The sequence below is a fragment of the Aotus nancymaae genome, unplaced genomic scaffold (genome assembly GCF_030222135.1).
Source record: "Aotus nancymaae isolate 86718 unplaced genomic scaffold, 86718_ANA_hifiasm-v0.15.2.pri h1tg000006l, whole genome shotgun sequence".
Classification (NCBI taxonomy): Eukaryota; Metazoa; Chordata; class Mammalia; order Primates; family Aotidae; genus Aotus; species Aotus nancymaae.
In genome coordinates this window covers 52,335,296-52,354,606 of record NW_026988417.1, presented here as the reverse complement: position 1 = coordinate 52,354,606, position 19,311 = coordinate 52,335,296, and the positions used below count along the sequence as shown (strand labels likewise).

At 44.8% G+C, this 19,311-nt stretch overlaps 2 protein-coding genes across 2 annotated transcripts in view; one reads left to right on the top strand and one right to left on the bottom strand.

Annotated features, from left to right (window-relative positions):
* Positions 1–883, bottom strand: part of POLR2B (RNA polymerase II subunit B) — a 59,247-nt gene extending 58,364 nt beyond the window's left edge. Inside the window, exon 1 of the mRNA XM_012441063.2 lies at positions 761–883. Within this exon, the coding sequence (XP_012296486.1) occupies positions 761–779 (19 nt within the window). The 5' untranslated portion in view covers positions 780–883. The remainder of the gene's footprint in view (positions 1–760) is intronic.
* An 891-nt stretch (positions 884–1,774) lies between these two features.
* NOA1 (nitric oxide associated 1) lies at positions 1,775–15,310 on the top strand. The gene is made up of 7 exons (XM_012441133.2): positions 1,775–2,983; positions 5,346–5,510; positions 6,011–6,234; positions 10,463–10,594; positions 12,193–12,309; positions 14,438–14,558; positions 15,008–15,310. The coding sequence occupies exons 1-7, from the start codon at positions 1,864–1,866 to the stop codon at positions 15,217–15,219; spliced, it is 2,091 nt and encodes a 696-aa protein (XP_012296556.1). The 5' UTR covers positions 1,775–1,863; the 3' UTR covers positions 15,220–15,310.
* Positions 15,311–19,311: the final 4,001 nt, after the last annotated feature.

The following is a 19,311-nucleotide window of genomic DNA, read 5'->3' as shown; positions in this document are numbered from 1 at the left end:
CGCAGGCCACCACACTCAGCTAATTTTTCTATTTTTAGTAGATACGGGATTTCTCCCATGTTGGTCAGGCTGGTCTCAAGCGATCGGCGCACCTCGGCCTCCCAAAGTGCTGGGGTGAGCCAGCACTCGGCCACTACTAAGAATTCTATATGCGCAAAGAAAAAGCTATAAATTGGTCCTGTGCAGCAGAATATATATCACCTGAGAACTGTGGCATTGTGAGAAGAAGTTTAAAGGCCATCCTTTAAGACTATTTCACTTACAAAAAGCATGAAGAAATGTGAGACTAAACCGAGTTTCGCCCCCCACCCCCCTCCTCCAATATTCTTTGTCCCGGTGTATTTCCAGGGCCTTCCGCACTGCCTTGCACATGCTGACATCAATTGAGCTATTCAGTAAGTCGACTGTGGCTTTTAAGATAATTTTTAAAGGGTGCCCTTTGCTTCAGACAAATTCAAAACAACGGAATTTATCTTACGGTTCTGCACGCTACTTCAGTACAGGAGGTGGGGATCAGATCTAACGGAACGAGAAAGGGCAGAGAGCAACAGTAAACCTAACCGGCAACATTAATGCTATGTTCCCTGCACCCTCCGCCCCTCCCCAGCCCAGTTTCGCTCCCGGCCTGGAAGGTATGGTAACAAGGCTGGGAACTGTGCGGCCGGCGCGTGGGAAGGCCCCAAACCCTCCATCCGACCACTTCCCCACGCTTCCCTGCTTAAATGGACCGCCATAGAGTGTGTTTTGAGTGTTCACCTACCCTCATCCGCGTCGTACATACTGCCAAACGATTCCCGAGTTCCTAACTCTAGAAACCGAAAAGACAAAAAAGAGCGCAGAAGCAACCAGCGCCTGGAGCTAGAGACGAAGTAACTTCCGTTTCCAGAGTTCCCAGAATACTATGCGTCTCACACGAAAGGCCGCCCACAAGGACGCCAAAGTTAGGATATGCGCCTGCGCAAAGGGTAGGGCTCACTGGGGCGGGCGTTAGAGTTGCCTACGCGCAAATTGTGTGCCGCCGCTGTCGGTGGCTGATTGAGAGGACAGCTCCCGCAATCTGCGGTCGGATCCGTCCCGTGAATGTTTTATTTCTGCTTGTTTTTCGATGTTGTTGCACAAATAACGACACCTGAAAACAAAACCAAGTATACTAAAGTATTCGTTTTGTGAATCCGCAACATTGGGATGCTCAATTTATTTGCCTTTATAAGGACCAAAACAACACGAAGCTACGTTTTATTTTTATTTATTTATTTATTTAATTTTTGAAACGAAGTCTCCTTCTGTTGCCCAGGCTGGAGTGCAGTGGAGTGATCGCCGCTCACTGCAACTTCCGCCTCCCGGGTTCAAGCGATCCTCCTGCCTCTGCCTCCCAAGTAGCTGGGATTACAGGCGCGCGCCACCATGCCCAGCTAATTTTTGTATTTTTAGTAGAGACGGGGCTTTCACCATGTTGGCCAGGCTGGTCTCGAACTGCTGACCTGAGGTGATCCACCCGCCTCGGCCTCTCCAAGTGCTGACAGACGTGAGCGACGCGCCCGGCCAGAAGCTCCTTTTTAAATGTGATTTATTAACAGCTGCTTGTGATAGCAGCGAGGCGTTAAAGAAGCTTGAAAGTGAAAAACCCAAACCACATGCAGATCTCTTCTGCCCACCTAGCTTAATCCTGCGGTGCCTTTGCCGCAGCTTTAAGTAGGTTCTCAGTCTCAGAGCTTTAATCGCGAGAACACACGGGATTAGACAGGAGGAGAACCAGGACACCTCCCAAGTACCCACGCGCTTTGGTCTCGGGTCTCGCGCGCCTCGGGCCGTAGTGCGCGCGCGAGCTTGTGGCTCCGCCCCTTCGCCTGGAGCTACTTCCTCATGTTGCCTGCGCGCCTAACGTTCAGACTGTTGAGCCCCTTCCTGCGTGGATCTGTTCCCACGGCAGCGCGCCATGGTCTCCCGGAGCCGTTCCTGGGGAGGAGGTGCCCTGCCGCCTTCTCCTTCCGGCGATCATCGAGCCTGGGACGCGAGATTCCTCATGACCCGGTGAACACGGAGGGCTTCGGAGAAAGTGCTGACATGCAGGAGCATTTTCTCTTCCCAGAGTACCTCCTTGAGCCGGAGCCGGAACCCACCCCCAAAGAGCAGCTGCGGGAGCTCCAGCAGCAGCAGCAGGAGGAGGAACAACAGAAGCAGCAGCGGCGAGAGGAGCGGCGGCAGCAAAACCTACGGGCCAGGCTCCGGGAGCACCGGGTCGTGGGGCATCCGGACCGGGCAATGCAGCCCAGCGGCGTGAACTGCTCGGGCTGCGGGGCAGAGCTGCACTGCCAGGACGCCGGCTTGCCCGGCTACCTGCCCCACGAGAAGTTCCTCCGCGCAGCGGAGGCAGACGGCGGGCTGGCGCGAACCGTGTGCCAGCGCTGCTGGCTGCTCGTGCACCACCGGCGCGCTCTGCACCTGCAGGTGAGCCGCGGCCAGTACCTGGAGCTGGTTAGCGCAGCTCTGCGGCGGCCGGGGCCCTCCCTAGTGCTCTACATGGTGGACCTGCTCGACCTGCCCGATGCCCTGCTGCCAGACTTGCCCGCGCTGGTGGGATCCAAGCAGCTGATCGTGCTGGGAAACAAAGTGGACCTCCTGCCCCAGGATACCACTGGCTACAGGCAGAGGCTGCGGGAGCGACTCTGGGACGACTGTGCCCGCGCCGGACTGCTGCTGGCCCCTGGCCACCGAGGGCCACAGGACCGGGAGAATTCGAATCCGTCGGACTGGCCCCGCACTGTGGTCAGGGACGTGCGGCTGATCAGCGCCAAGACCGGCTATGGAGTGGAAGAGTTGATCTCTGCCCTTCAGAGCTCCTGGCGATACCGTGGTGACGTCTACTTGGTGGGCGCCACCAACGCCGGCAAATCCACTCTCTTTAACACACTCCTGGAGTCCGATTACTGCACCGCCAAGGGCGCCGAGGCCATCGACAGGGCCACCATCTCCCCTTGGCCAGGTGAGTCTTAGGAGGCTCACCCTCTTCGTTTTCTTACAAGGTGGGCGTCTGGTCCTGGCCGAGGCGCCGAGTACATCCTCCCTTAATGTCCACTACGCTGCCTGAACCCTTCCCTTTACAAATTCTCTCCCTACTCTGGTCACACCTCTCTTCTGTGTCAGCTTACTGCTAGGAAAAATTGAAGATGCCTTGTAGTAATTTTCTAATGGAAGTGATTATGGAGCACTTCTCTGATCCCAGTCACTAGGCGTGGAGATACACCAGGGAACAAAGCAAGGAAATGGAAAGTTCCTGTTCGGGAGATTTGCTTTGTAACTACTTTGTATGTTGTTCTAGAAAGTGTGCGTTCTCTTTACTGTCTGAACCTCTCTCCACCCCTCAATCTTACTGTTCACATCTTGAGTTTATTCATAGGAAACCAGTGTACTATACACATACAACATGTGAGTAATTCGTTAATGACATTTGTGATTTTGGTTTGTTTTTGAGACGGAGTCTCACTCTGTCGCCCAGGCTGGAGTGCAGTGGCATGATCTCGGCTCACTACAACCTCCGCCTCCTGGGTTCAAGTGATTCTCCTGCGTCAGCCTCCCAAGTAGCTCGGATTACAGGCATGCACCACCACACCTGGCTAATTTTTGTATTTTTAGTAGAGACAGGGTTTCACCATGTTGGTCAGGCTGGTCTTGAACTCCCAACCTCGTGATTCCCCCCCTCCACCTCGACCTCCCAAAGTATTGGAATTACAGGTGTGAGCCACCGCACCCAGCCTAATTTTCGTACTTTTAGTAGAAATGGGGTTTCGCCATATTGCCCAGGCTGATCTGGAACTCAGGTGATCTGCCTGCCTTGGCCTCCCAAAGTGCTGGGATTACAGGCAGGCACCACCATGCCCTGCTAATTTTTGTATCTTTAGTAGGGATGGTATTACACCATGTTGGCTAAGCGGGTGTCCAACTCCTGACCTCAAGTGATTTGCCCACTTTGTCCTCCCAAACTGCTAGGATTACAGGTGTGAGCCACCACACCCAGCCCATTAGTGCAATTTAATGTGTGGCTTCCCCAGGCTCAGTGACTCACATCTGTAATTCTAGTACTTTGGGAGGCCAAGGCAGGCAGGTTGCTTGAGCTCAGGAGTTCAAGACCAGCCTGGGCAACATGGTGAAACCCTGTCTCTACTAAAAATCCAAAAATTAACCAGGCTTAGTGGCACATGCCTGTAGTTCCAGCTACTCAGGAAGCTGAGGTAGGAAAATCACCTGAGCCCAAATGATCGAGGTGGCAGTAAGCCCTAATTGGGCCACCTCACTCCAATCCTGCCTGGACAACAGAGTGAGACCCCAGAAAACAGAAGTATCAGCCTTGTGACTTTAAGAAACTTCTATAGCCAGGTGCAGTGGATCACACCTGTAATCCCAGCACTTTGGGAGGCCGAGGTGGACAGATCACCTGAGGTCAGGAGTTCCAGACCAGCTTAGCCAACATGGTGAAATCCTCGTCTCTACTAAAAATACAAAAATTTACCAGGCGTGATAGTTGGTGTCTGTAATCCCAGCTACTCAGGAGGCTGAGACAAGAATCACTTGAACCTGGGAGGCTGAGCCGAGATCGCACCACTGCACTCCAGCCTGGGAAACAACAAGACTCTGTCTCAAAAACAAGAAAGAAAGAAACTTCTGTAATCTGTAATTGGAAAATGAGTCCTTCTATGGTTTAAATTTTTTGTTTGTTTTTGCTTTTGCTTTTGTTTTTGCTTTTTGAGACCGAGTCTCACTCTGTCGCCCAGGCTGGAGTGCAGTGGCATGATCTCTGCTCACGACAACTCCCACCTCCCAGGTTCAAGCGATTCTCCCCAAGTAGCTGGGACTACAGGAGCACACCACCACACCTGGCTAGTTTTTTGTATTTTTAGTAGAGACAGGGTTTCACCATGTTAGCGAGGGTAGTCTCGAACTCCTGACCTCAATTGATTCGCCCGCTTGGGCCTCCCAAAGTGCTGGGATTACAGGGTGGGCCACCATGCCAGACCAGGTTTAAATTTAAGTTGACAAAACTGACTGCCCCAATTGTTCCCTTGAAACCAGAGTTTCATTCTTTTCTATCTTGCACTTTGAATTTTACACAGAATTACTTTTATACTGGATGGTAATGTGATGAAAATGCAAAGAAATCGGGCCTGCAGATTTTAGATTGAAATTCTGGTTTACGTTGTAAGCCAGTCTCTTAACCTGTTCCCTCATTTGTAAAGTGGCTGTAATTTTATATTTTATTACAGTAACCAATACAGTGTAGAGCCTCAAAAATGTTCATTATCTAACCCCCATTCCCTTTTCTAAAGATGTATTTATTCTATACATTTCAGGTACTACGTTAAACCTTCTGAAGTTTCCTATTTGCAACCCAACTCCTTACAGAATGTTTAAAAGGCAACAAAGACTTAAAAACGATTCAGCTCTAGCTGAAGACGATCTTAGTGAGCAAGAACAAAATCAGCTTAATTTCCTGAAAAAGCATGGTTATGTCGTAGGTAAGCATCCTCTGTGGGAAAACCCTTGTTGGCACTATGCTAAAATTCTTTGTTAAGCAACCTGAAATACAGCTGTCTGAGGCTAGCCAGTTTTTGTGGGGAGAGACTGCTTGCCGTATTCTGCAACAAAGAGGCCCTTTAGCGGTAAGGGTACTGTTTGGAAACCCAGAGCAGTACAGGTAGTAAAGTTTTGACTCCATGCAGTAGCTTTAGATTAGGTTGTCTGTCTTTTCTTGGTACATCTTTTTAGCCTTTCTTTAAAACAGTTTGATTTCCACACACCCTCGCCCCCACCACTCCCAAGTACACAGCCAGCCATACCCTTGATTATTTTAAGAGTCTGACTCCCACTGCATTTGGGAAAAAAAAGCAAAAGTGTCATTGTAGTCTCACTTTTATATACTATAATCCTAGTAACTTGTTTGAGGGAAACATAAAAATTCTGTCTGGAGTCAAAAGTATTAAAATAGTGACTAATACCTTAATATAACTTGTTCTAGGAAGAGTTGGAAGGACATTCTTGTATTCAGAAAAACAGAAGGATAAAGCTCCCTTGAAGGATAAAGTTCCCTTTGAGTTTGATGCTGATTCACTTGCCTTTGACATGGAAAATGAACCTGTTATGGGTGCACCCAAATCCACCAGACAAATACAATTGACTGCACAAGATGTGAAAGATGCCCACTGGTTTTATGACACGCCTGGAATTACAAAAGAAAATTGTGTATGTATTTGGTTTCTTTTAGAAACATTTACTTTTTTTTTTGTTTTTTAGTGGATTTATGTTGAATCGCCTGCTGCCCAGATACAGCCAATTTATCAAGACAGAGGAATTGCAATAGAGAAAGAGTATAATGCATGTAGAGCCAGCTAAACTTGAGACTGGAGTTTTATTACTACTCATATCAGCCTCTGAAACATTTACTTTCAATTGCACAAGTACTATGGTCTTAACTGGCAGAAAACAGTAAATGAAGTATACTTCCATTTTAGACTCAGTTCTGATTCATTCATAAAAGCTGTTTAGGGATGAATCTATATCCCATCAAGTTCTCTATTCCATTTGATAGACTTCATTGCTGTCAACCAACTTATTTTATCATTGTGATTGTTACCTTAGGGAAACATTTACAGAAGCCTAGGTTTTGAGGCTGGAAAAAAACATGAATATCACTGGAGTCCAGCTCCCTAGTGTCTGCTTGAATTACCTTTATAATATATCCATCAAGGGGTCCTCCATCTTGAACTGAAAGGAGTGACTCACCATTAGCTGAAATTGTGTCACATCACCTTCCAAGATAACCCATTTGGGTCTTTGACCTTCTCTTTGTATTGAGTGTATTGAGCTGAACAGTCTCCCTATAACATGTACCCATTGTTCCCCAAAGCCATCTGGGACAAACATAATACCTATTTCCCTTGCCAGACTTTGAAATACTTTAAAGTGTAATGTCCTATCTCTTCTTCACCTACCCCTCCCTTTTCTTCTCTTTCATTAGTTTATCCAGCAAATATTGAGCATTTACTGTGCTGACAATCTGGGATTATTTGTCTTCATCCTCTATAGCACTGCTGCCTGAGAAACAGGCTATTCATTGGCCCAGGCCTCTTCAGAATGTTTTCTGTGTTTGTTCTTAAAGTGTGACACTGAGAACTAAGTGCTCTCAGGTGAGCATGAGTTAGAATAGTATTAACTCCACCTGTCTTATCCCTTGCCTCTCTTTAATCCAATTGCTCATGGATAACTTTGGGTCTCATAGGTAACTTTGACTATTCTGTTAAATATTCATTAAATCTCATTACTTTTTATATTTGCAATTTGAATCTTCATTCAGATCATTGATTGACTCAAATGTTCATCCAGGATACAGCCTCACAACAGATTAATTAATTACATCCTTTGAATCTAGTTACTGACCAGTTTCTGAATATTCTAATTATCTCTGTATCTCCCTACGAAACCACATGGGTTTCTTAGGTACTTTTTTTGGCCTGATCAGGAACACTTAACAATCTCAGAATTGTATTCTATTTGGTGTCCCCTGTCATTGAATCATAGAACTTTTAATTCTATTGCCCTCCTAGAATAATTGCTCATACCATCTTTTCTTCCTTAGCAGTCCATAAGTTCAGAACTGCTTTCTTTTTTTCTTTTTTTTTTTTTTTTTCTTTTCACCTAATATACTTAAGAACTGCTTTTTTTTTGAGATGGCGTTTCGCTCTTGTTACCCAGGCTGGATTGCAGTGGCACAATCTCGGCTCACCACAACCTCCACCTCCTGGGTTCAAGCAATTCTCCTGCCTCAGCCTCCCAAGTAGCTGGGACTACAGGTGTGCGCCACCATGCCCAGCTAATTTTTTTGTATTTTTAGTAGAGATGGGGTTTCACCATGTTGACCAGGATGGTCTCGATCTCTTGACCTCGTGATCCACCGGCCTCAGCCTCTCAAAGTGCTGGGATTATAGGCGTGAGCCACCGCGCCAGGCCAAGAACTGCTTTCTAATCTCTTTAGTTTTCTATCACTTTAGCTAATTTAAATAATTCTTCCTTTTTTTTTTTTGAGATGGAGTCTGACTCTGTCACCCAGGCTGGAGTGCAGTGGCATGATCTAAGCTCACTGCAACCTCTGCCTCCTGAGTTCAAGCACTCTCCTGCCTCAGCCTCCCAAATAGCTGGGATTAGAGGCATATGCCACCACACCTGGCTAATTTTTGTATTTTTAGTAGAGATAGGGTTTCGCCAGTTAGCCAGGCTGGTCTCAAACCCCTGACCTCAGGTGATCCACTTGCCTCAGCCTCCCAAAGTGCTAGGATTACAGATCAGGAGCAGTTATGCCCAGCCTAATTTTTCCCTTTCAGATGCTAGTAGTTACTTCAGTCATATACCCTCTGTGAAATACTTACGTCAGAAAGGCAAGGATTTACAAAATAGACAGCAGAATGAGAACCCCAAATTTTTAGATATAAAAGTCTTATCAGCACTAGTAGTTTGCTTCTCTTGTCAGTTTACAGGTACACTTATTTGACTTCTTGAACCAGAGTTGGCCAAACTGAACCAAGCATCTCTGTTGTGAAATGGAAGTATTAAGACTCAGGCTCAGCACAGTGCCTCACATCTGTAGTCCCAGCACTTTGGGAGGCCAAAGTGGGAAGATTGCTTGAGCCCAGGAGTTTGAGGTCAGCCTGGGCAACATAGTGAAACCATTATCTCTACAAAAAATACAAAAAAATTAGCTGGACATGATGGTGCATGCCTGTAATCCCAGCTATTCAGGAGGCTGAGGCAGGAAAACCGCTTGAACCCAAGAGGTTGCAGTGAGCCGACATCATGCCCCTGCAGCCCAGCCTGAGCAACAGAGTGAAACCCTGTCTCAACAAAAAAGAGAGCAAAAGAGACAAGGTTTCCTCTGTTGCGTGCCACCACACCCAGCTAACTTTGTATTTTTAGCAGAGACAAGGTTTCTCCATGTTGGCCAGGCTGGTCTCGAACTCCTGACCTCAGGTGATCCACCCACGTCAGTCTCCCAAAGTGCTGGGATTACAGATGTGAGCCACCATGCCCAGCCTCTTGTTATTCTTTTTTGTTGTTGTTGTTGTTGTTTTTTGAGACAGAGTTTCGCTCTTGTTGCCCAGGCTGGAGTGCAATGGCGTGATCTCAGCTCACCACAACCTCCGCCTCCTGGGTTCAAGCTATTCTGCCTCAGCCTCCCGAGTAGCTGGATTACAGGCATGCCCCACCATGCCCAGCTAATTTTTGTATTTTTAGTAAAGACAGGGCTTCTTCATGTTGGTCATGCTGGTCTCGAACTCCCAACATCAGGTGATCCACCGGCCTCAGCCTCCCAAAGTGTTGGGATTACAGGTGTGAGCCACCGCACCTGGCCTTGTTATTCTTAAGAAAGAAGTTTGCAAGATTTTTGTCCAATTTTTACCTTCTTTTTTAACCAGATTTTGATTTCTTAAATCTTTTCAGAATCTTGTGTCTTTCCTTTTCTGTTTTTCTCTAGTCTCTTTAGGAACTTTTTATCCGTAAAAGGGATTTATTATAAATCATAGGGATAAATTATAAATCCTCAATGTTATAAGCATAGGAGATTTATAACTTGCTCTCATTCTCTGCTAAATATTTGGGGAAAATAAGGAAATTGAAGACCAGAATTTAGAAAGAGGTTCTTCAGCCACTTTACTTGCACCTAGAATGGGGTAACCATTTGCATTTAATGCATGTGTACTTACCACTAGGACATGAGGTCACATAACCCATTCCTTTAAGCCGAAATTGCTACTCCCCACAAGCCTTGACAAGGAGAGCATATATTTCCTTTTTTTTTTTTATTTGAGACGGAGTCTTGCTTTGTCACCCAGGCTGGAGTGCAGTGGCACGATCTTGGCTCACTGTAACCTCCACCTCCTACGTTCAAGCAATTCTCTGCCTCCTGAGTAGCTGGGATTACAGGCGAACACCACCACACGGCTAATTTTTTTTTGTATTTTTAGTAGAGATGGGATTTTACCATCTTGGCCAGGCTGGTCTCGAACTCCTGACCTCAGGTGATCCGTTTGCCTCGACCTCCCAAAGTGCTGGGATTACAGGCGTGAGCCACAGCACCTGGCCTGGAGAGCATATATTTTCTATCTTGGTATTGAATCAGCATGTTTTCAGGTTCACATTAATTTTGACATTTCGGGGATGCTGCTGACATAGGAAAGTCTCATACTCCTATAAAGTTATTTTGCCATTACTATATATTAAGTTGTAAAACAACGGTAGAGCCATCAGTAGATTAAGATCAATTTAGACAGGAAGAATCTATAAATTTGATGTGTAGCAAACTCTGACATAATTTGGTTTATTTTGAAGTCTGGCCTATATTTCATCACTTTTTATTTTACAGGTAAATCATATTTTCAATAAAAGTATTTTTCTAAAAAATCTGCCATTTGCTTCACAGATTTTAAATCTTCTAACAGACAAAGAAGTAAATATTGTTTTGCCAACACAGTCCATTGTTCCAAGAACCTTTGTGCTTAAACCAGGAATGGTTCTGTTTTTGGGTGCTATAGGCCGCATAGATTTCTTGCAGGTAAATAAAGTCCGTACCATTAAAAAATGATTTTTTAAATATTGAGATTCACTTTATGGAAGCAGATACATAAACAAGACTGACAAAATGTTGATAACTAAGCTGTGATTGTACAGAGTTTAATTTGTTTTTATGTTTAAAAATTTCTGTGATAAAAACTTGGGGATGGCTGGGGATGGTGGTTCACACCTGTAATTGCAGCACTGTGGGAGGCTGAGGCAGGTGGATCACTTGAGGTCAAGAGTTCAAGACCAACCTGGTCAACATGGTGAAACCCCATCTCTACTAAAAATACAAAAATTAGCCGGGCATGGTGGCACACTACTTGAGAGGCTGAGGCAGGAAGATCATTTGAACCTGGGAAGTGGAGGCTGCAGTGAGCACAAATCGCACCTCTGCCCTCCAGCCTGGGTAACAGAGCAAAACTCCATTAAAAAAAAAAAAAAAACTTGGGGAAAAGAAATGCCCTGTTCCCCCATGCCCCAACAAAAGTGCTAAGTCTTAAAAACCATGTTTTCAATTGAGTACCCCACACAGCTTGCCATTTAAGACAAGATACTATCCCTATCCTATGTTTTTATTTCACATGGGAATCAAAGTCAAACCTTTAGGTACAGGGTTATGTGCATTAAATTAATTCCACACTTTGTATCCCATGATATGTATGTTTTTATGCATATACTATTTTGTTTGGCATTCATTTACATAGCATCTAGGGATTTTGGAGTGTCTATAAAATCGCTCTCCATTTTGCTAAAGTTAAGAGAAAAAAGAAAATTGAAACATATTTTCAACAACACAATATAACTTACAGGCTGTTACTATAGCACACTTCTTGGGTTTTGTGTTTGCTCATACTTTGTTAGAAATTTTGCCTTACATACTTAGAACCCTTATATATTTCATTTTGGGGGATTGTTGGTTTTTTGTTTTAGGGGTTTTCTTTTTTTTTTGGAGACAGGGTCTCACTCTGTTGCCCAGGCTGGAGTGCAGTGGTGCGGTCACAGCTCACTGTAGCCTCAACCTCCTGGGCTCAAGTGATCCTCCCACCTCAGCCCTGAAAGTAGCTGGGACTGTAGGCACGCATCACCACACTCCGCTAATTTTTGTATTTTTTATAGAGACAGGGTTTTGCCATGTTGCCCAGGCTGGTCTCAAACTCGAGCTCAAGGGATTCACCCACCTTGGCTTTCTAAAGTGCTGGGATTACAGGCATGAGCCACCATACCAGGCTTGAAACCTTATATATTTCATTAGAGCCCATAAAATGTTAGTATTTGAAATCTGACTTTACACAGAAACAATTAAAGCAGACAATATTTCCTTTTTATATTTAACAATAGACATGTTTTTCAAAAATAGTATTGAGTCTGTCAAAGAAGTCATAGTTTCACATGAATTGCTAAAATGCACTGTTTTAGTATTGTGTGTCTGTTCTTAGTGTAATTTGATTTACAGCTACTGCTATACCAGTACTTATAAAGGGAGTCTGATTGGGTTTTTGTTTGTTTGTTTGTTGGTTTGATAATTGATTGTACCTTGTAATATGCAAGTTTTCCTAGTTTTTCACCAGGTAAAATAGCTTCCTCCTTTCTTAGGGAAATCAGTCAGCTTGGTTTACAGTCGTGGCTTCCAACTTCCTCCCTGTGCATATCACCTCCTTGGACCGGGCAGATGCTCTGTATGAGAAGCATGCTGGTCATACGTTACTCCAGGTAAGGCAACGCGCCTTGATTATTCCATGGTTATAGTTAGTACACACTGGGATGGTCCCATAGCTCTGTTAAGAAAGACTTTGTTGGATAGAACTGTTATATAATAACTTGAGCTAACTTTCTCCTCACCTTATTCTTTTTGAGAATTCTGGCTATAAAGCAAAATTGCTCTTATAGACTGATCCTAGACTAGCCACACAGCTATTTTTTCTCTAGACTACACTGTCCAATTTCGTAGCCATTAGCCACATGTGGCTATATAAATTTAAATATATTAGTTACAATTAAAATTTGCTGAAGTTAGGCCAGGCGCGGAGGCTTACGCCTATAATCCCAGCACTTTGGGAGGCCAAGGCAGGTGGATCACAATGTCAGGAGTTCAAGGCCAGCCTGGCCAAGATGGTGAAACCCTGTCTCTACTAAAAATACAAAAGTTAGCTGGGTGTGGTGGCAGACACCTGTAATCCCAGCTATTCAGGAGGCTGAGGCAGATAATTGCAACCCAGGAGGCAGAGGTTGCAGTGAGCCAAGATTGTGCCACTGCACAACAACCTGGATGACAGAGCAAGATTTTGTCTCAAAAAAAAAAAAATTTGCTCAAGTTAGCCAAGTATGGCGGCATGCACCTGTAGTCCCAGCTCCTCAGGAGGTTGAGGCAGGAGGATCACTTGAGCCCAGGAGTATAAAGCTGTGTTGAGCCATGATTACGCCACTGCGCTGTAGCCTGGGTGACAGAGTGAAGCCCTGTCTCTTAAAAAAAAAAAAAAGTAAAATTTAAAACATGGTTGCTTAATGGCACCAGACACATTTTGAGTGCCTAGTACTGATGTTGTTGCAGAAAGTTGTATTACAGGCTCATCACTAACACACACACACACACACACACACACACACACACACAATTAAGCTACAGTTCCCTGAAGTCATCATCCTTTTTCCAGTTTTTGTCTGTACCTTTGGTGACCAAGAATACCTTTCCACCGAATAACTTTGACTCATTTCTCAAAATACTGCTCATACATTGCTTTGTTTTTATTGTTGCTGTAGTTTGTTTATATATATATATTGCTTCTTTACTAATGTTTTCCTTGACCGAACACATTCTTTACTCCTTCCTTCACAGCCATAGTACTTATAGACGCCTCACAGTACATTTCTGACCTTGTATTTGCTTACATATTATTTGCCCCTTTGATCTCCTTAGGGGCAGGAACCGTACTGCAAAATCTATCTTTGTGTCCTTGGTGCTAAACACAGGAGAGATTTGCTAATGAATATAAATAAATTATCTAGTCATGGACAGGCACAGTGGCTCACACCTATAATCCCAGCACTTTGGAAGGCCAAGGCAGGCGGATCACCTGAGGTCAGGAGTTCAAGACCAGCCTGGCTAACACGGTGAAACCCCATTTCTACTAAAAATACAAAAAATTAGCCTACTGTCATGGTGCACACCTATAATCCCAGTTACTCAGGAGGCTGAGGCAGGAGAATCGCTTGAACCCAGGAGGTACAGGTTGCAGTGAGCCGAGATCGCACCATTGCACTCCAGCTTGGGCAACAAGAGCGAAACTTCATCTCAAAAAAGATGTATATATAAATATATCCTCATCGTTAATGATGATCCTGGACGGGGGAAAAAAAAGAATAAATATATCCAGGTATTTCTAATTCATGGAAACATCTGTAAACATAGAAGCTAAATCTTATCCATTTCACATGGACCCTTAACTCATAAAGACCAGGCATTAATCTTCATGGCCACACCTATAAGAACTAAGGTACTTGGAAGGACCGTGCCTTCATTGCCCAACATTAATCTATGTGAAGCCCTATGGAGGACTCTAAAAACAATGTCAGTGAAGCACAATTCTGTCCAGAGGCTGCTGCCAGGTGCTTGCCCACTGTGGCCTAGGGCCCTGAGATTTGTAGGCTTCATCCCATCACAGAGTTCCCTTGCTTTTCATTTGACCCCAGAAGTGATTGCAAGTTCTTTTCAACAGTTGAATATTTGAAAGGATTTTATTCTTGATCCCTGTACAGAGAATTACCTTATCAGTGATTTACTTAATGTTAGAGTTCCAAGAAATTTAATTTTAACTTCTAAATATCTTTAATTCATTGGAAGGTTCCAATGGGTGGAAAAGAACGAATGGCAGGGTTTCCTCCTCTTGTTGCTGAAGACATTACATTAAAAGGAGGACTGGGGGAATCTGAAGCAGTGGCTGACATCAAGTTTTCCTCTGCAGGTAATTTGATGCCAAGCGCTTTTTAAAAAGTGAATAAAACAGCCTTACTGACTATTTTTTAGTCAGTAAGAAAAGTGCCTTAGTTAAGAAAAGTGCCTTAACTGACGAAAACTGATTATTTTAAGATATACCTACTAGTTTATTCATAAAATACAGCCTATTCTGAAAATAAATTTGTACTTTTCACAAACGTATTGTATGCTTTCATTAAAATAAGGTGTGCCCACCTGTGCCCCCAGCTTCTCAGGAGGCTGAGGCAGGAGGATCGCTTGAACCCAGGAACTTGACCTCAGCCTGGGTAACATAGCAAGACACAGTTTCTTAAAAAATAAGAATAAAATAATAAGAGAGTGACAGCCTTTTCTGGTGTTCTATTTTCAGCTTTGGTTTGGTATTTTTAATAAGATGATTGCTAACAGCCTTTTGTGTTGTGTCACATGCCTGCATAGGTTGGGTTGCAGTAACACCTAATGTTAAGGACAGACTGCATCTCCGAGCCTATACACCTGAAGGAACAGTCTTAACCGTCCGGCCTCCTCTCTTGCCATATATCGTTAATGTCAAAGGAAAGCGCATCAGGAAAAGTGTGGCCTATAAAACAAAGAAGCCTCCTTCCCTTGTGTACAACCTGCAGAAGAAGAAAGGACAGAGAGCTGTATAAGACCGACCTTGTTCACTCCAGGTATTAACTGTATTGAACATAACAATAGACATTGAAATTGTATTAAACATAAATAAAACTTCCACTCTCATCCTTTTTTTCCTCTTTTTTTTTTTTTTTTTTTTTGAGACAAGGTCTTGCTCTGTTGCCCAGGCTGAAGTACAGTAGTGCGATCTCGGCTTACTGCAACCCCTACCTCCTGGTTCAAGTGATTCTCATGCCTCAGCCTCCTGAGTAGCTGGGATTACAAGTATATGGCACTACACCTGGCTAATTTTTTTGTTTTTATTAGAGACAAGGTCTTGCCATGTTGGCCAGGCTGGTCTTGAACTCCTGGCCTCAAGTGATCACCCACCTCAGACTCCCAAAGTTCTGGGATTACAAGCGTGAGCCACCATGCCCCACCTTACTACTGTTTTTTATCTTGAGACCGGATGTCATTTCTTTTTTTGAGACGGAGTCTCACTCTGTCACCGGAGCTGGAGTGCAATGGCATGATCTTGGCTCACTGCAACCTCCGCTTCCTGGGTTCAAGCAGTTCTTTGCCTCAGCCTCCCAAGTAGCTGGGATTACAGGTGCCCACCACCATGCCTGGCTAATTTTTATATTTTTAGTAGAGACGAGTTTCACCATTTCATCATTACAGGTATGAGCCACCATACCCGGCTATTTAAAAAAATATAATAGAGATGGGGGTCTCACTATGTTACCCAGGCTGGTCTTGAACTCCTGACCTCATGATCTACTAGCCTTGGCCTCCCAAAGTGCTGGGATTACAGGCGTGAGCCACCACGCCTGGCCCAGGATATCATTTCTCTTATTTGGAGTTAGCAGTCAGCATATGAAAAAATGACAGGAAAATAATTTCTCCAAAATACTTTGACTTAAATAAAATAGAAGTGAGTAGGTGGCTCTGCTCCAAGGATCCAGCTGGTGGAACATTCCATGACCATCTGTAGGTCTAAGGTGGTTACCCAAGTTGTCATCCTTTCCAACAAGGATGAAAAGAGGGAAAGCAGGGAGAGCAAGCACCTTCTCCATTTAAAAGAAGGGAGGAAAAACTGGATGTTGCACACATCAGTTTACACAGTCCATAGGTCAAGTCATGTGACTTGACCCATAAGTAGTCTAGGAAATGGGGACCATTTGGGGTTTTTATTAAGGAAAAATGGGAAGAATGGATACTAAAGAACAAGTAGGAATTTACTTTACACAATTTGGCAATGCCTGAAAATCTTAAAAAAAGGATTCAAGGCCAGATGTAGTGACTCACACCTGTAATCCCAGCACTTTTGGAGGCCACGGCAGGAGGATTGCTTGAAGCCAGGAATTCAAGACCAGCCTGGGCAACATAGTGAGACCCCCATCTCTATTATATTTTTTAAAATAGTCGGGTATGGTGGCTCACACCTGTAATCCCAGCACTTTGGGAGGCTGAGGCAGGCAGATCACCTGAGGTCGGTAGTTCGAGATCAGCCTGACCAACATGGAGAAACCCCATCTCTACCAAAAATACAAAATTAGCCAGGCGTGGTGGCACATACCTGTAGTCCCAGCTACTCAGGAGGCTGAGGCAGGAGAATTGCTTGAACCTGGGAGGCGGAGGTTGCAGTGAGCTGAGATCGTGCCATTGCACCCCAGCCAGGGTGACAAGACCGACATTCCGTCTCAAAAATAAATAAGAATAAGAATAGTAAAATGAATTATATGCCAGGTGCAGTGGCTCACACCTGTAATCCCAGCACTCTGGGAGGCCAAGGCAGGTGGAATCACTTGAGGCCGGGAGTTCGAGACCGACCTGGACAACATGGTGAAACCCCATCTCGGCTAAAACTACAAAAATTAGCTGGTCATGGTGGTGGGTGCCTATAATCCCAGCTACCCAGGAGGCTAAGGCAGGAGAATTGCATGAACCAGGGAGGTGGAGGTTGCAGTGAGCTGAGATCAAACCACTGCACGCCAGCCTGGGCAACAGAACTCCATCTCAAAAAAAATAAATAGTCTGGGCACAGTGGCTCATACCTATAATCCCAGCACTTTGGGAGGCCGAGGCAGGTGGATCACCTGAGGCTAGGAATTTGAAACCAGCCTGGCCAACACAGTGAAACCCCATCTCTACTAAAAATACAAAAATTAGCTGGGCGTGGTGGCAGGCACCTGTAATCCCAGCTGTTTGGGAGGCTGAGGCAGAAGAATCGTTTGAACCCAGGAGGTGGAGGTTGCAGTGAGCAGAGACTTCCCCATTGCACTCCAGCATGGGCAACAAGAGCGAAACTCCATCTCAAAATAAATATTTTTAAAAAACTGTTATCTTTCTAGCAAGTGAGGTCTGTTCTGCAACTGAGAGAGCACTTTAACCATTGTATGTACATTTTGTCTTTATATGACTGCATAACATTACATCGATCAGAAGTCTTTACTGGCCAGGCGCAATGGCTCATGCCTGTAATCCCAATGCTTCGGGATGCCAAGGAAGGAGGATCGCTTGAGCTCAGGAGTTCAAGACCACACTGGGCAACACAGCAAGACCTATCTACTAAAAACCAAAAATATTAGCCAGGAATGGTGCTATGCACCTGTAGTCTCAGCTACTAGCAGGGGCTGAGTCCGGAGGATCACTTGAGCCCAGGAGATAGAGCCTGCAGTAAGCTATGATTACAGTACTGCACTCCAGCCTGGGCAACAGAGCGAGACCCAGTTCTAAAAAAAGGAAAAAAGAAAGTCTACACCTTTTATTATTCTTAGCTGAGTAAGTAGTACTACAGCTGTGTGTCATGAACAACTGGCAAGTCAAGTCCCAGATCCTAATGTTGAAATAAATGCTGGTGAGATAAGGTAGGCTGAAATGCAGTTTAGAGCCATGAAATTCCTAAGAGAGAGGGCCCATGTTCTCTCCCAGTGTATGGGAGCCCCCATGTATTCCACACTTTTCTGCCTTCTCCCACTCCTCACCCCTCTTCTAAGTCCTCTTAGACTAAATATCATGGAGAATTTTTTTAAGATGCAACTTGTAATGTTGTAGACCTTTTGTAGTGTTTCAAAGTGAGTACTGCTGGTATCTTGGGGAAAGTGGTTCTTTATGTATAAAACTGCATTTGAGCCAGGCATGGTGGCTCACGCCTGTAATCCCAGCACTTTGGGAGGCCAAGGTGGGCGGATCACCTGAAGTCAGGAGTTCGAGACCACCTTGGCCAACATGATGAAACCCCATCTTTATTAAAAATATAAAAATCAGCCAGGCGTGATGGTGGTTACCTGTAATCTCAGCTACTCTGGAGACTGGGGCAGGAGAATCGCTTGAACCTGGGAGGCAGCAGTTGCAGTGTGCCAAGATCGTACCACTGCACTCCAACCTGGGCAACAGAGCAAGACTCTGTACAAAAAAAAAAAAAAAACCCTGCATTTCAGTATTTCTGTTATCTCTCATCCCAGACACTAAATGCAGTAGGAATTCCCTCTGCCGTCAGTCCTGGTGACAACTGGAAAGTGCCCCCAACACCTCCATATTACCTCTAGAGGGCGGCAGCTTCCCAAGTGGAGAAAATTGGCAGTTGATTTCTAGTTTTTTATTTTGGAGGGAATGAAATACCATTAATTTTATAAGTTAAAATTGTGGTCATTATATTTCTATCTATGGTTGAAAACAGGAGTTCACAGTTCAGGGCTTAGGCCAGAATATTTAGGTAGAATTAAAACAAAAAACAGGCAGGAAAAGAAAGCTAGCAGAGAGTAAAAAAGCCAGCAAAAGGTGAACCAGGCCTTTGTGGAGAAACAATCTAAAAACTGACAACCATTACCCTGACAACTTATGAAAATGTATTTCAATACAAAAATTACCCAGGCATGGTGGCAGGCACCTGTAGTCCCAGCTACTCAAGAGGCTGAGGCAGGAGGATCGCTTGAACCCGGGAGACGGAGGTTGCAGTGAGCCAAGATCATGCCATTGCACTCCAGCCTGGGCAACGGAGTAAGACTCCATCTCAAAAAAAAAAGATAATGTATTTCAAGCCAGGCTCAGTGGGTCACACCTATAATCCCAGCAGTTTGGGAGGCTGAGGCGGGTGGATCGCCTGAGGTCAGGAGTTCAAGACC

What these genes read in the sequence shown, in the direction of transcription:
- NOA1 (XM_012441133.2), top strand. Translation starts at nt 1,864, where the DNA reads ATGTTGCCTGCGCGCCTAACGTTCAGACTGTTGAGCCCCTTCCTGCGT. An exon ending in GAATTACAAAAGAAAATTGT is followed by an intron (nt 6,235 to 10,462) that starts GTATGTATTTGG and finishes TTTGCTTCACAG; the next exon opens with ATTTTAAATCTTCTAACAGA. An exon ending in CTGGTCATACGTTACTCCAG is followed by an intron (nt 12,310 to 14,437) that starts GTAAGGCAACGC and finishes ATTCATTGGAAG; the next exon opens with GTTCCAATGGGTGGAAAAGA.